This window comes from Eptatretus burgeri, chromosome 3 (assembly GCF_056783735.1).
Source record: "Eptatretus burgeri isolate ZD-2024b chromosome 3, Ebu_testis_v1, whole genome shotgun sequence".
NCBI classification, from domain to species: Eukaryota; Metazoa; Chordata; class Myxini; order Myxiniformes; family Myxinidae; genus Eptatretus; species Eptatretus burgeri.
The window spans coordinates 145,729,715-145,744,377 of record NC_140963.1 but is presented as its reverse complement, the minus strand read 5'-3'; the positions used below and the strand labels follow the sequence as shown (position 1 = coordinate 145,744,377).

Below are 14,663 nucleotides of genomic sequence, written 5' to 3'. Positions count from 1 at the left end.
CACCAATTTATCAACACCACACCAATTTATCAACACCACACCACTTTATAAAATTAAATCAATTTACCATCATCACACCAATTTATAAAATTAAATCAATTTATCAACACCACACCAATTTATCAACACCACACCAATTTATAAAATTAAATGAATTTATCAACACCGCACCAATTTATCAACACCTCATCAATTTATCAACACCACACCAATTTATAAAATTAAATCAATTTATCAACACCACACCAATTTATCAACACCTCATCAATTTATCAACACCACACCAATTTATTAAAACTAAATCAATTTATCAACACCACACCAATTTATAAAATTAAATCAATTTATCAACACCACACCAATTTATCAACACCACACCAATTTATCAACACCTCATCAATTTATCAACACCACACCACTTTATAAAATTAAATCAATTTATCAACACCACACCAATTTATCAACACCTCAACAATTTATCAACACCACACCAATTTATCAACACCTCAATAATTTTTCAACACCACACCAATTTATCAACACCTCAACAATTTATCAACACCACACCAATTTATCAACACCTCAACAATTTATCAACACCACACCAATTTATCAACACCTCAACAATTTATCAACACCACACCAATTTATAAAATTCATATCAATTTATCAACACCACACCAATTTATAAAATTCATATCAATTTATCAACACCACACCAATTTATCAATACCACGCCAATTTTGCCACACCAGATAAATTTATCAACACCACACCAATTTATCAAATGAAATCAATTTATCAACACCGCACCAATTTATCAACACCTCACCAATTTATCAACACCACACCAAATTATCAACACCTCACCAATTTATCAACACCACACCAATTTATCAACACCACACCAATTTATCAACACCACACCAATTTATCAACACCACACCAATTTATAAAATTAAATCAATTTATCAACACCACACCAATTTATAAAATTAAAACAATTTATCAACACCACACCAATTTATCAACACCTCATCAATTTATCAACACCACACCAATTTATAAAATTAAATCAATTTATCAACACCACACCAATTTATAAAATTAAATCAATTTATCAACACCACACCAATTTATCAACACCACACCAATTTATCAACACCACACCAATTTATCAACACCACACCAATTTATCAACAGCTCAACAATTTATCAACACCACATCAATTTATCAACACCTTAACAATTTATCAACACCACAGCAATTTATCAACACCTCAACAATTTATCAACACCACACGAATTTATAAAATTCATATGAATTTATCAATACTACAGCAATTTTTCCACACCAGATAAATTTATCAACACCAAACCAATTTATCAAATGAACTCAATTTATCAACACCACACCAATTTATCAACACCTCACCAATTTATCAACACCACACCAAATTATCAACACCTCACCAATATTACAACACCACACCAATTTATCAACACCTCACCAATTTATCAACACCTCACCAATTTTTCAACACCACACCAATTTATCAACACCACACCAATTTATCAACACCTCAACAATTTATCAACACCACACCAATTTATCAACACCACACCAAATTATCAACACCACCCCAATTTTTCAACACCACACCAATTTATCAACACCTCAACAATTTATCAACACCACACCAATTTATAAAATTAAATCAATTTATCAACCACACCAATTTATCAACACCTCATCAATTTATCAACACCACACCAATTTATAAAATTAAATCAATTTATCAACACCACACCAATTTATAAAATTAAATCAATTTATCAACACCACACCAATTTAACAACACCACACCAATTTATCAACACCACACCAATTTATAAAATTAAATCAATTTATCAACACCACACCAATTTATCAACACCACACCAATTTATCAACACCTCAACAATTTATCAACACCACACCAATTTATCAACACCACACCAATTTATAAAATTAAATCAATTTATCAACACCACACCAATTTATCAACACCACACCAATTTATCAACACCACACCAATTTATCAACACCACACCAATTTATCAACACCTCAACAATTTATCAACACCTCAACAATTTATCAACACCTCACCAATTTTTCAACACCACACCAATTTATCAACACCACACCAATTTATCAACACCTCAACAATTTATCAACACCACACCAATTTATCAACACCACACCAAATTATCAACACCACCCCAATTTTTCAACACCACACCAATTTATCAACACCTCAACAATTTATCAACACCACACCAATTTATAAAATTAAATCAATTTATCAACCACACCAATTTATCAACACCTCATCAATTTATCAACACCACACCAATTTATAAAATTAAATCAATTTATCAACACCACACCAATTTATAAAATTAAATCAATTTATCAACACCACACCAATTTATCAACACCACACCAATTTATCAACACCACACCAATTTATAAAATTAAATCAATTTATCAACACCACACCAATTTATCAACACCACACCAACTTATCAACACCTCAACAATTTATCAACACCACACCAATTTATCAACACCACACCAATTTATAAAATTAAATCAATTTATCAACACCACACCAATTTATCAACACCACACCAATTTATCAACACCACACCAATTTATCAACACCACACCAATTTATCAACACCTCAACAATTTTTCAACACCACACCAATTTATCAACACCTCAACAATTTATCAACACCTCAACAATTTATCAACACCTCAACAATTTATCAACACCACACCAATTTATCAACACCTCATCAATTTATCAACACCACACCAATTTATAAAATTAAATCAATTTATCAACACCACACCAATTTATCAACACCTCATCAATTTATCAACACCACACCAGTTTATTAAAATTAAATCAATTTTTCAACACCACACCAATTTATCAACACCACACCAATTTATCAACACCACACCAATTTATAAAATTAAATCAATTTATCAACACCACACCAATTTATAAAATTAAATCAATTTATCAACAACATACCTATTTATCAACACCACACCAATTTATAAAATTAAATCAATTTATCAACACCACACCAATTTATCAACACCACACCAATTTATCAACACCTCAACAATTTATCAACACCACACCAATTTATCAACACCACACCAATTTATAAAATTAAATCAATTTATCAACACCACACCAATTTATCAACACCACACCAATTTATCAACACCACACCAATTTATCAACACCTCAACAATTTTTCAACACCTCAACAATTTTTCAACACCACACCAATTTATCAACACCTCAACAATTTATCAACACCTCAACAATTTATCAACACCACACCAATTTATCAACACCTCATCAATTTATCAACACCACACCAATTTATAAAATTAAATCAATTTATCAACACCACACCAATTTATCAACACCTCATCAATTTATCAACACCACACCAATTTATTAAAATTAAATCAATTTATCAACACCACACCAATTTTGCAACACCACCCCAATTTATCAACACCACATCAATTTATCAACACCACACCAATTTATCAACACCTCAACAATTTATCAACACCTCAACAATTTATCAACACCACACCAATTTATCAACACCTCAACAATTTATCAACACCACACCAATTTTTCAACACCTCACCAATTTATCAACACCACACCAAATTATCGACACACCAAATTATCAACACCACACCAATTTATCAACACCACACCAATTTATCAACACCTCACCAATTTATCAACACCACACCAATTTATCAACACCACACCAAGTTATCAACACCACACCAATTTATCAACACCACACCAATTTATCAACACCACACCAACTTATCAACACCACACCAATTTATCAACACCACACCAATTAATCCAATGAAATCAATTTATCAACACCACACCAATTTATCAACACCACACCAATTTATCAACACCACACCAATTTATCAACACCACACCAATTTATCAACACCACACCAAATTATCAACACCACACCAATTTATCAACACCACACCAATTAATCCAATGAAATCAATTTATCAACACCACACCAATTAATCAACCCCTCACCAATTTATGAGTTTGACGATAATTAACGGCCTTTTTAATTATATCCTTTTTCAGTGGCACCCTCGGTCACCACGCTCTCTGGGGACGTAAGGCGTTTCCTGGGTTACCTCGCTGGGGTCTGAAGCCACCATGTTTTTTGGCCTGCTCAGCCATGCCTTGACTTGGAACAGGCCGTGACGGTTTCTTTGAAAGGGTATTTCGGTATTAAAGGGCAGCCTTGACGAATGCCTCTACTCGCTGGGAAAGGCTGACATAAAATATTGTTAACTTTGAGTAAACTAAAAATGTTATTATGCAGGAACTGCATCTAAGAGATAAAAATTCCCCTTTCACCAAATTGAAGTAATACCTGTCAACGAGTGTATTATGAGACTGAGGATTCATCACTCTGTCGGTGTCATTTCGCTGGTCTCTGGTATATGCTCCGACTGAGGCGAGTGATATCACTGTGAAAGAGGTTTTCTTTGCCCCACTGGAGTCTGTGGTTGATCAGTGCCCCAGGCGAGACTCTTCTCGTGTTGAGGGATTTCAGTGCATTGACTGGCACTGACAGCGATGGTTATGAGACATGGAATTCGTGCATTGCGTTGCTCCAAGCCCGTTCCTCGGTGTGCTGCAGTTAGAGCGGAGGATGGTGGGTTCTTGACAGAGGAGTCCGAAGTGAAGGCACGCTGGGCCGGTTACTATGAGCAGCTGCACCCACTGACCCACCAGCTGTTGAGTTGGATGTTAAGGTCCGGTCACACCTTGACGTTTTAGCCAGCGATGGCAACGTATTAAAATGTATGTAAAATGCTGGCTTACGTTGAACTTTTGATGTTTTTTTAAAAGATTCGGACGTATTCATAGCGACTTGGTCTTATGTATAACGCATTGGTAACGGACACAGAACGTTTCGTTGTGTTATAGATAACTTATACCAACGAATGCTGAACCTGTTGTCGGCCTACATAACCGATGCCCAACGATAGTCTAACTTAGGCATAGCGCGTTGCACGCATCGCCAACGATGTCATGACGTAGCCTATTAAAAGGCCGACGCACAACGATTCGAATCAAAACTGCCGTAGAAATGGAAGTGACAACATCGCGGTCACACCTTGGCGATCTTGCCAGCGTATGCCGACATAAGAAAAATGTGTCTGAAACGTTGGGGCACGTCAAATACGGTATGAGTAAGTTTGGTATACGTGAGTAGAACGCTAAAGTACGCTATCATACGTCGTAGTAAGTAGAGTACGTCAAGAAATTTTAAACATGTTCAAAATTTTTGGACGTACTCGGCGTATGACACACGTTCCGCATGCGATGGGGATAAGTTTTACACACGATATGTGGACGCTTACACACGTCCACAAAGGCTACTTATAAGCTACTCATAAGTCGAAACACGTCTTTTTTACGCGAAACTTATTTCTAACTTATGTTTGACGTGCTTTGAACCAATTCTGTACGTAGTCCCAACACACATCGACGTATGTAGACGTATTCCAATGACGTCTTCCGGTCGACAAAAAAAAAAATGAACGTGTTTCTAGCTTACAACTGCCAAATAAAGACGTGTTCCCAGCGGTTTTGGGAATTGGTATATAAAAATGCTGCTCATAAAAGGGGAACCCAACAGTGTTTTTGAGTCCTTTTTGAGTCGATGTCCATGTCAGCAGTAACAGTATCAGTATCAGTATCAGTATTAGTATTAATATTAGTAGTATTTTGTTCATGTTGGCAGTAGTAGGTGAGTGTGAGGGGGAGGGTGTGGGTTATGATGGATCGTCCTTGCGTCCGTGTGTCCACGGGTAGGAGACATCTTTTCACCATTGTTCGAAGTTCTTCGCGGCTAATTTTTTATGGGGCTTTTTCAACAATGTGCTATGGCTTGTTTTTACGATTTAGGTCTATTCATAACGGGTTGGACAAATGCACAATGAACTAATAATGTGCATAGAGCGCTTTGATTACTTATAGATACGATATACCAACGAATAATTATCGTGAAGCCGGCGTTCACAAACTATGCCCAACGATAGCCTAACTTATCCATATCGTGCGGCAGTTTATCTTTGCCGGTGACGTAGGGTTTGCTATTCATAGGCTGCCACTCAACGATTTAAATGGCTGCATCTCCACTATTGAAAGTAGATGCTTGCGCTCAACAATTGGATTTTTTTTACACTCAACGACTTTTAAACGGTATCACTCAGCTATTTTCATTGTTTACAATGAACGATTTAAATTGCTGTCACTCGCCTTTGTTTTTTGACGCTGGGGTTTGGAAATTTGAAGCGTTTCTTCTGAACGTGTTAAAACGCTCAAACTCGACTATTTTAAATAGACGCTGCCGATGGACAATTGGAATCATAGCCAAGCTAGACATCGAAGTGTGAACATCCTCGTCATGCCGAAGAAAAGTTTGAAGAATGCTGCAAATACGTGTCCTGGCCGTGGCCGTGGACGCTGACGCAAGGACGATCCATTATACCGACGTCTTTCAGCCTATGCGTAACTTAAAAGTAACGTCTGTGGATGTGTGGCAACGATTGCGTAACGTGCCAACAACACGTTAATCATAGGTTAGAAATAAGTTTCGGGTACGCTAAACATTACCTCGGCGTGTCTCAACTTCTGATTAACTTACAAGTAGCATGTGTTGACGTCTGTCAACGATCGCAGACCGTGCATACAACTTGTGGCCAGCGTAGCGGAACGTGTGAGTCATACGCTGGCATACGTCGTGAAATTTCAAGCATGAAAAAATTTGAGAACAACCAAAAAGTACAACGTTTAAAGCCAGCGTACAACGACGTATGGCAGTGTTTTTCAGCGTGCTCTCAATGTTATCAAAATTTACCCATAACGTATTCAACGTGTGCCAGCGTTTTAGAAAAAATATTCAAAAATCGGCATACGTTGGCTAAAACGTCAAGGTGTGACCGGGCCTTTAAGGGTGTAACTATCCCGATTGCTGACCCTCCAATCAACTGTGATCCACCTTCATTTGTGGAAATGCAGGCTGCCGTGAACTGGTTGAAATGAGATAAAGCTCCTGGGATCTGTGGAATCCATGCTGAACTTCTCAAGTCTTGTGGAATGCTGTACTCGTGAAATTGCATGCAGTTCTGTGCTCTGTCTGGAACACAGGCATCACCCTAAATGACTGGAAGAGGGGCCTTGTTGTCTCTCTCTGGAAAGGATTATCACCAGGACGACAACAACGACTGAGAGGTGATGCTGCTCTCAGTGCCAGGCAACGTCTTCGCAAGGTAATGGGAAATTAGTGGGGCAGATATATAACAGCAATTTTTGAGAGGAATCGTGCAAATGATGATACAAGCATCAAATTTGGCACATTTGTTCTCCAGGGGATCCTAATCAAATCTGCCTGATTGGCCATTTGAAAATCCAAGATGGCGGCCATTTTTCAAGATGGCTGCAAAGTTAGCCTCCCAAAGTTGACTTTTGGCTTAGAAGTATTTGTAGTTGTCCGATTTGCATGATCTAGGTGTGGATTCCTATGTTTTCAAGCCTGCTGGAGTGGATTTTCCTGTTTTTAAAGTCCCCTGACACACTTTTACTGATTTTGCACCACTTTATTGATTGTCATATGAAGCTAAGGCCTTTATGCAACCGGACCCTGGCTAGTAAATGTTCAAAGTTATGCATACCATGCGAATGTTCCTCCAGCTGCTACTGTCCACATTTGCAGCTGTAGAGTGCTGTGCAAGGGAGCCTTGACTGAAAGCACTTGCATCTCCGGTTGCAACCTTTCTTACAGGAACACTTGGTCAGTTCCTGACAGCTGGCTGCAATAGGGGGTAGTGTTGTCCAACATATCTGCCACGTCTCTCCTTTCTGTGTCCATCCCCATTCAGCGGGGCTGCTCGTGTCTGGACTGGAGATGGTTGCCTGGCCCCAGATGATCCCAGCCTGATAGGCCGCACGCTTTGCATGTTCTCTGAGGGCTGCCTGTGTTGGTAGAATTGAGTTGTATGGCCTCTGCTTGCGGGCAAAGAGATCCAGTCTTGCTCCGTCCACACCAGTGGCTGCGCTTGATCTGTAATACATGAGGACAACGAATCTCTCCAGCCTCTGCAGGTCAAGATCACGAATCAATGTTGGATGCTGGCTGAGATTGGTGAATGTTTCAGAAACATCATCAAAGACGTTCCAAGTCTGCCATGCAGTTTTCTTCCCTTTACCGCGGAAGGCAGACACGACGTCACATCCAGTGAATGCATGGAAGTATGGGATCCCTCGAGCTTTCTCAGGCCCTATTGCAGAAACTACCTCATGGACTGGAATCCATCGCGCCTTGGCTCCTTGGCCAAAGGCAATCCACATGTTCTCAAGACCTAGTTCCTGTAAGGATGGCAGTACAGATATTGCTATGACTAGTACGTCCGTGTCATTAGCCTTAATGATAATGGACTTGCTGCCATCCGTCGTTGCATCCCTGGCGTGTACAAATATTCGAGTGTCAGCTTCTTCATGACAACATGGAGACACAGCATCCAGTGACTTCCTTGTGTTGCTAATGGCATCTTCTCCTTTTGTGACAATGACTGTGCTTGTCGTCTGTGCTTCACACATCTTTTCCGCAAGGAAGTGAAACAGCTCAGTCTTGTTGCTGTCATCTCGAAGAAAGCTTCTCCAGTTACTTGGGGTCTTACTGGTTCCTGTCACACTTCTTCTGATTCCTTGCCCCCTTTTCGACCTTGCCTCGGACTTCAGCCTTGACTTCTTGTACACATCAAACACTACGTCCACCCTCTCGTACCTGGCACCATAGGATTCCACCTTTGGGATGATGTCTTCTTTAGCATAATCATCAAACATCTTTGAAGTGCGTGGAGGTAGGGCATTGGTAAGTGCTGAGCCATCAATGATGACTGCATCTCCCCTTGGTTCTCTGTCTGGGATGTTCACTTGCGCTTCAAGAATTTCAGCCAGCTGTGACTTCTGACATGGATGAAGCTTGACGCTGTCACTGAGAGATGCAGGGTGTGACTGATTCTCATGCTTGAATTCTTGCAAGTCAATTCTTGAATTCTTGTATTCTTGGCATGAGATGAACAGTCAGCTGACAGTCATCTTTCAGGACTTTCTCCTTAGAACTTCCCCCAGTTTGCTCTTGTTTGAAGAAAGAAACAATGTTTTTCTTGATTGGATGATCGAAATGACATTCACCTTCATTCTGTAGCCCCTCCATGAATGAATGGAACTGCTCTTTGCCCCGCTGGTGATGTGTAGCTGCCATTTCGGCTAGAGTTGGGTCTGCAATGTTCTTCATGTCTAATACCAGTAGGTCGGCTGATTCTTCTTGGAATGGGCTGCCCATCTCCTGCATTACTGCAGAGAGTGCTTTCACCTTTTCAAAGAAAGATTTCTGGGCACTCAGTGTCTGCTCATGGTGTTTGCTGTTGTTGGTTGCATTTTTCATACCAGACATGGCCTCGTAACCAGCTACTAAACGACTCACTTCGGGTCCAGCGACCATCCACCTACCAAGTGCTACCGGGTCTTCTGTCAACCCAATTGCTCCTCCGTCACCTTTGATGACTGCATTATTTTGCTTGTGGGCTAGGTCGATTGCCAGGGCAGAGAATTCTCTTCTCGACTTGTGGATAACGAAGTTCCCTTTGTGAAACTCCTTGGCCACATCTGGATGTTGTTGCTCAAGTGACATCATATCTCAGAGGTGAACTGGGATCCATCGCGCATAGTTGACATTGTTATTTGCAAAGAAGTAAGGCGCCAGTTCTGAAAGTGCTTCACGGTACAGGTTGAAGTCTCCTCCTCTGAATGAGCGGATCAGGGTGAATATGGTGAGCTCCATGTCCAGCACCAGACTCCAGAACTGGAACTGTGGACTCTCTTGCCTCCGTTGTTCACACCAATCTTCAAAGGTTAGATCTGATCTGTTAGACTCTTCAGAGCGGTAGTCATGGTATGCTTCCTTCATCAGTTTGTACAAGCTGCATGCAGTGATCTGGTGTGCTTGTCTTGTCCTGGTGACACTGGATGCAGACAGGAAAGACTCTGCTGTACCAAATGAGGCCACCTCTGCTTCCACAATGGAACTGGTCCAGCCACTGTCCTGTAGTAGTGTTCCTATCGATCTCAGTGCAGCCATTTCTATATGAAGTCCACCAAACATGATAACGAACTTGTCCTCTCAATATTTGGGCCACTGCCATTGTATTTGTTTTGCCAGAGCATACAACGGTTGGTCAGCAGCAATGACAGGTGTCTGCCCTGGGTTCAGGAATGCTACTGTATCACAGACCACCTCCATGCACTAGCAACTTCTTGGAGCCATAGATGAGAGTTGGGCCAGTGATGAGGACCAGTGCCAGTAGTCCATCCAAGGGATGTGGCTGACTGCTGAAACAAAGGTACTACCTCTAACACTACACCCTTACACCCCATGCATATGTAGCTACTACTACATACATGTTAAGTCATGCAAATGTATGAAAATCATAAATAAATGTGCAAAATCAGAAAAAGTGTGCATCGGGGGCTTTAAAAACAGGAAAATCCACTCCAGCAGGCTTGAAAACATAGGAATCCACACTAAGATCATGCAAATCGGACAACTACAAATACTTCTAAGCAAAAAGTCAACTTTGGGAGGCTAACTTTGCAGCCATCTAGAAAAATGGCCGCCATCTTGGATTTTCAAATGGCCAATCGGGCAGATTTGATCAGAAAGCCCTGCAGAACAGAAATGCCAAATTTGATTCTTGTATCATAATTTGCACGATTTTTCTACTATCAACTACACTAAATTGTGTTGATGCTTGCTCGTTTATATGTACTTTTCTTTTAATGCATTTGTTAAATTGATTTGGTCTCCTGACCCCTCCTGCTAACACCATGACGGTGGGATGTGTTGGCTGAGGGGGAATCTACTTGATCTAGCGATTGGGACGTAGATAAGACCACGGCCACATGACTTTGTGAGCTCGGCCAAAGGCAAGATCTGTCACGTGATGGACCGACAGGCACGATACTAGCTCGTCCCAAGCACCCTAATCTATATGGTAACATGGCTGTACGTGGGATCCGGCAGGAGGTTCTTGGGACGAAGGGCTATCGTCACTTTGCGACTCACAGAGTTTGGATCGGAGTTATCTGGTATGACTGGCGACAGTTACAATCCATTCGTTACTTAGTGATGCAAGAAAGACTAGTTGGGCTATCCACCTCATCAATAGAACATGAAATTGCACAAAACATTCACCTGAAGGAACTTCTTTCTCTATTTGGTAAACTGAAACCACACATAGTGAAATTCAAAATTATAATGATCAACTTTGTTGCAGGAACACATAGTATGACATCATATGATCCATATTACACATTATGATGTGCATTTCTCCAAGTACTTATCCCGTGAAAACTGGAGAACAATGAGAATTTACAATCATTATCAGATTCGCCTTTTTCATTTAAAATAAGAAAAAGAGCAATCTGAGATTGCAGAACCCTCACCAGGACTTGTTTTATGTGGTGTTTATGTACTGGTATGTTACGTAATTAATAAGAGATTTTCATTCTCGTAAGGAGCATTCTACATTTGCAATAATGACGTCATAACGAAGGCAACTATGATGCCATAAAAGCACCCTGATTGCGCATGAGGAGTACTTGCTGTGAGCCAAGTTTCAATTTTTTCTTTGGTATGGTTTCAAAGATACAGAGGTCTAAAGTTTTTTGCCATTTAGCCAACATGGCTGCCACACCACGTTATCTATGATGTCATAATTATCATTACAATATTCTACATGAGTAGTCGCACCAATTGTGAAAATGTTGTCGCAATCTGAGAAGCGGTTGCAGAGAAAACCACGAAAGTTCTGTGTGGACAAACAAACAGACAAATGAATGAAAAATCACTCATTGAGTGACAGTTTTTCGGATCATTCGTATCTCTCACGATGAGACTGAGTCTTTGGGCCTCTCACTGTCTCACCGCCGGTAGGTCAGTGGTCTATTGGTCTTCTACCGTCTCCTCTCCGGTCTTGCCCTCACTGCTCTGTGTGAGATATGTCACCCCCCCCCCACCCCTCTCCCCCCATATTTCCACAGGGCACTCAAGGTCCGCTGCAACCCCCTTCTGGTAAAACTACCAAAATCACGAATCACTGCTCATCTTCACTCTTTCATTCCTCTTCTCCACTCCGCCCTCCAGGTCTTCAAAACAGCTGTCCACCACCATCTCATGTTTTCCCATGCAAAACCACAATCTTTTCTAAACCCGTTAATCCACCCCAAACCCACTTTCTTGATGTTCCCTGTTTTCCTTCCTGAAAGTCCCTGTTGTGTCCATCTTGTTTACCCCGTGTACCCCACCCCCCTTCACAGATCTCCTCATGTCTCTGTTCCTCACTGTTGTTGTGCTTCCCTCTCCCACCCCCATTGTCTCCTGCTCCATTTGTTGTACGTTCTGTGCGTTAGTTCTTATACGAGCCTCGACACAAAAAAATAAAAATAAAAACTTGGCTAAATGGAACGGCACTCGGTGGAGCACGTACTTCGACCAGGCTGAACAGTTTACATTTTGTATCCTACTGATAGGTCGGACCTGAAACCGGACCTGAACCAAAATCAGTCCTTCCTCATGGCACTCCAAACCTGTCCACCAAGTTTTATATGAATAGATCCAGAACCTTTTGAGATATCGTGCTCTATGTCGTTTTCGTTTTTGTTCTGATCTCTCAATGGTGAAGAATCACTGAAAAAAATTCTCAGATTCGGATTCGGATTCGGATCTTCACCAAAATTAAGCTTTGTTGTCCTTGGCGGGTCATCGACACACAAAATAAATTTCAGAAAGATTGCTTGAAAACTGTGGATAACATCGTGTGACAGAGACAGAAAGACAGAGACAGACACAGACAGACACAGACAGACACAGACAGACACTGACAGACACAGACAGACTAACATACTTGGCGAAAATAACCACATGTGACCAACCGATACACCACACTCCACCAACCGATATAACCACACGTGAACAACCGATATAACCACACGTGAACAAGCAATATATCCACACTCCACCAACCGATATATCCACACTCCACCAACCGATATAACTGCACTCCACCAACCAATATAACCACACACCACCAACCAATATAACCACACTCCACCAACCGATATATCCACACTCCACCAACCGATATAACCACCTGCCACCAACCGATATATCCACACTCCACCAACCAATATAACCACACTCCACCAACCGATATAACCACACGTGAACAACCGATATAACCACACGTGAACAAGCAATATATCCACACTCCACCAACCGATATATCCACACTCCACCAACCGATATAACTGCACTCCACCAACCAATATAACCACACACCACCAACCAATATAACCACACTCAACCAACCGATATATCCACACTCCACCAACCGATATAACCACCTGCCACCAGCCGATATATCCACACTCCACCAACCAATATAACCACACTCCACCAACCAATATAACCACACTCCACCAACCAATATATCCACACTCCACCAACCAATATAACCACCTGCCACCAACCGATATATCCACACTCCACCAACCGATATAACTACACTCCACTAACAGATATAACCACACTCCACAAACGATATAACCACACACCACCAACCAATATAACCACACACCACCAACCAATATAACCACACATGACCAACCAGTATAACCACACATGACCAACCAGTATAACCACACACAACCAACCGATATAACCACACGCCACCAACCTGTATAACCACACGCGACCAACCGATATAACCACACGCGACCAACCTGTATAACCACACGTGACCAACCTGTATAACCACACGTGACCAACCTGTATAACCACACGTGACCAACCTGTATAACCACACGTGACCAACCTGTATAACCACACGTGACCAACCGGTATAACCACATACGACCAACCGTTATAACCACACGCCACCAACCTGTATAACCACACGCGACCAACCGATATAACCACACGCGACCAACCGATATAACCACACGCGACCAACCGATATAACCACACGCGACCAACCGATATAACCACACTCGACCAACCGATATAACCACACGCGACCAACCGATATAACCACACGTGACCAACAGATATAGTTAAAAAAATCTTCCATTTTGCCAAATAACAAACCCGGTCGGTGTGTTCCAGTAAGGATCCACAACCACTACTATTGTCGTGTCGCTACGATCATATCTTCCATCGAGTAGCGAGGAACAAGACCTTTCTCATGCCATCGAGAGTCGAGACATTATCGACTCGTCATTGACAGCTCGTCGTATGACGTCAGTCCGTCTGCGATCATCACTCGTGCGAAGATAATAGAAACGGTGACCAAGCAACACCACCACTCATGGTCGTTCTGTACGAAATCTCAAATATTCCATTCACGCACTTCATCCCTGCTGTCCCTTGTGTATGTAATTTGTAGATTTC

At 41.2% G+C, this 14,663-nt stretch overlaps 1 protein-coding gene across 1 annotated transcript in view; it reads left to right on the top strand.

Annotated features, from left to right (window-relative positions):
- The first annotated feature begins 7,375 nt into the window (after nucleotides 1-7,375).
- The window catches only part of RAPGEF4 (Rap guanine nucleotide exchange factor 4), a 342,806-nt gene continuing 335,518 nt past the window's right edge, over nucleotides 7,376-14,663 (top strand). The window contains exon 1 of the mRNA XM_085876078.1: nucleotides 7,376-7,425. Coding sequence (XP_085732204.1) covers nucleotides 7,391-7,425 — 35 coding nt within the window. The 5' untranslated portion in view covers nucleotides 7,376-7,390. The remainder of the gene's footprint in view (nucleotides 7,426-14,663) is intronic.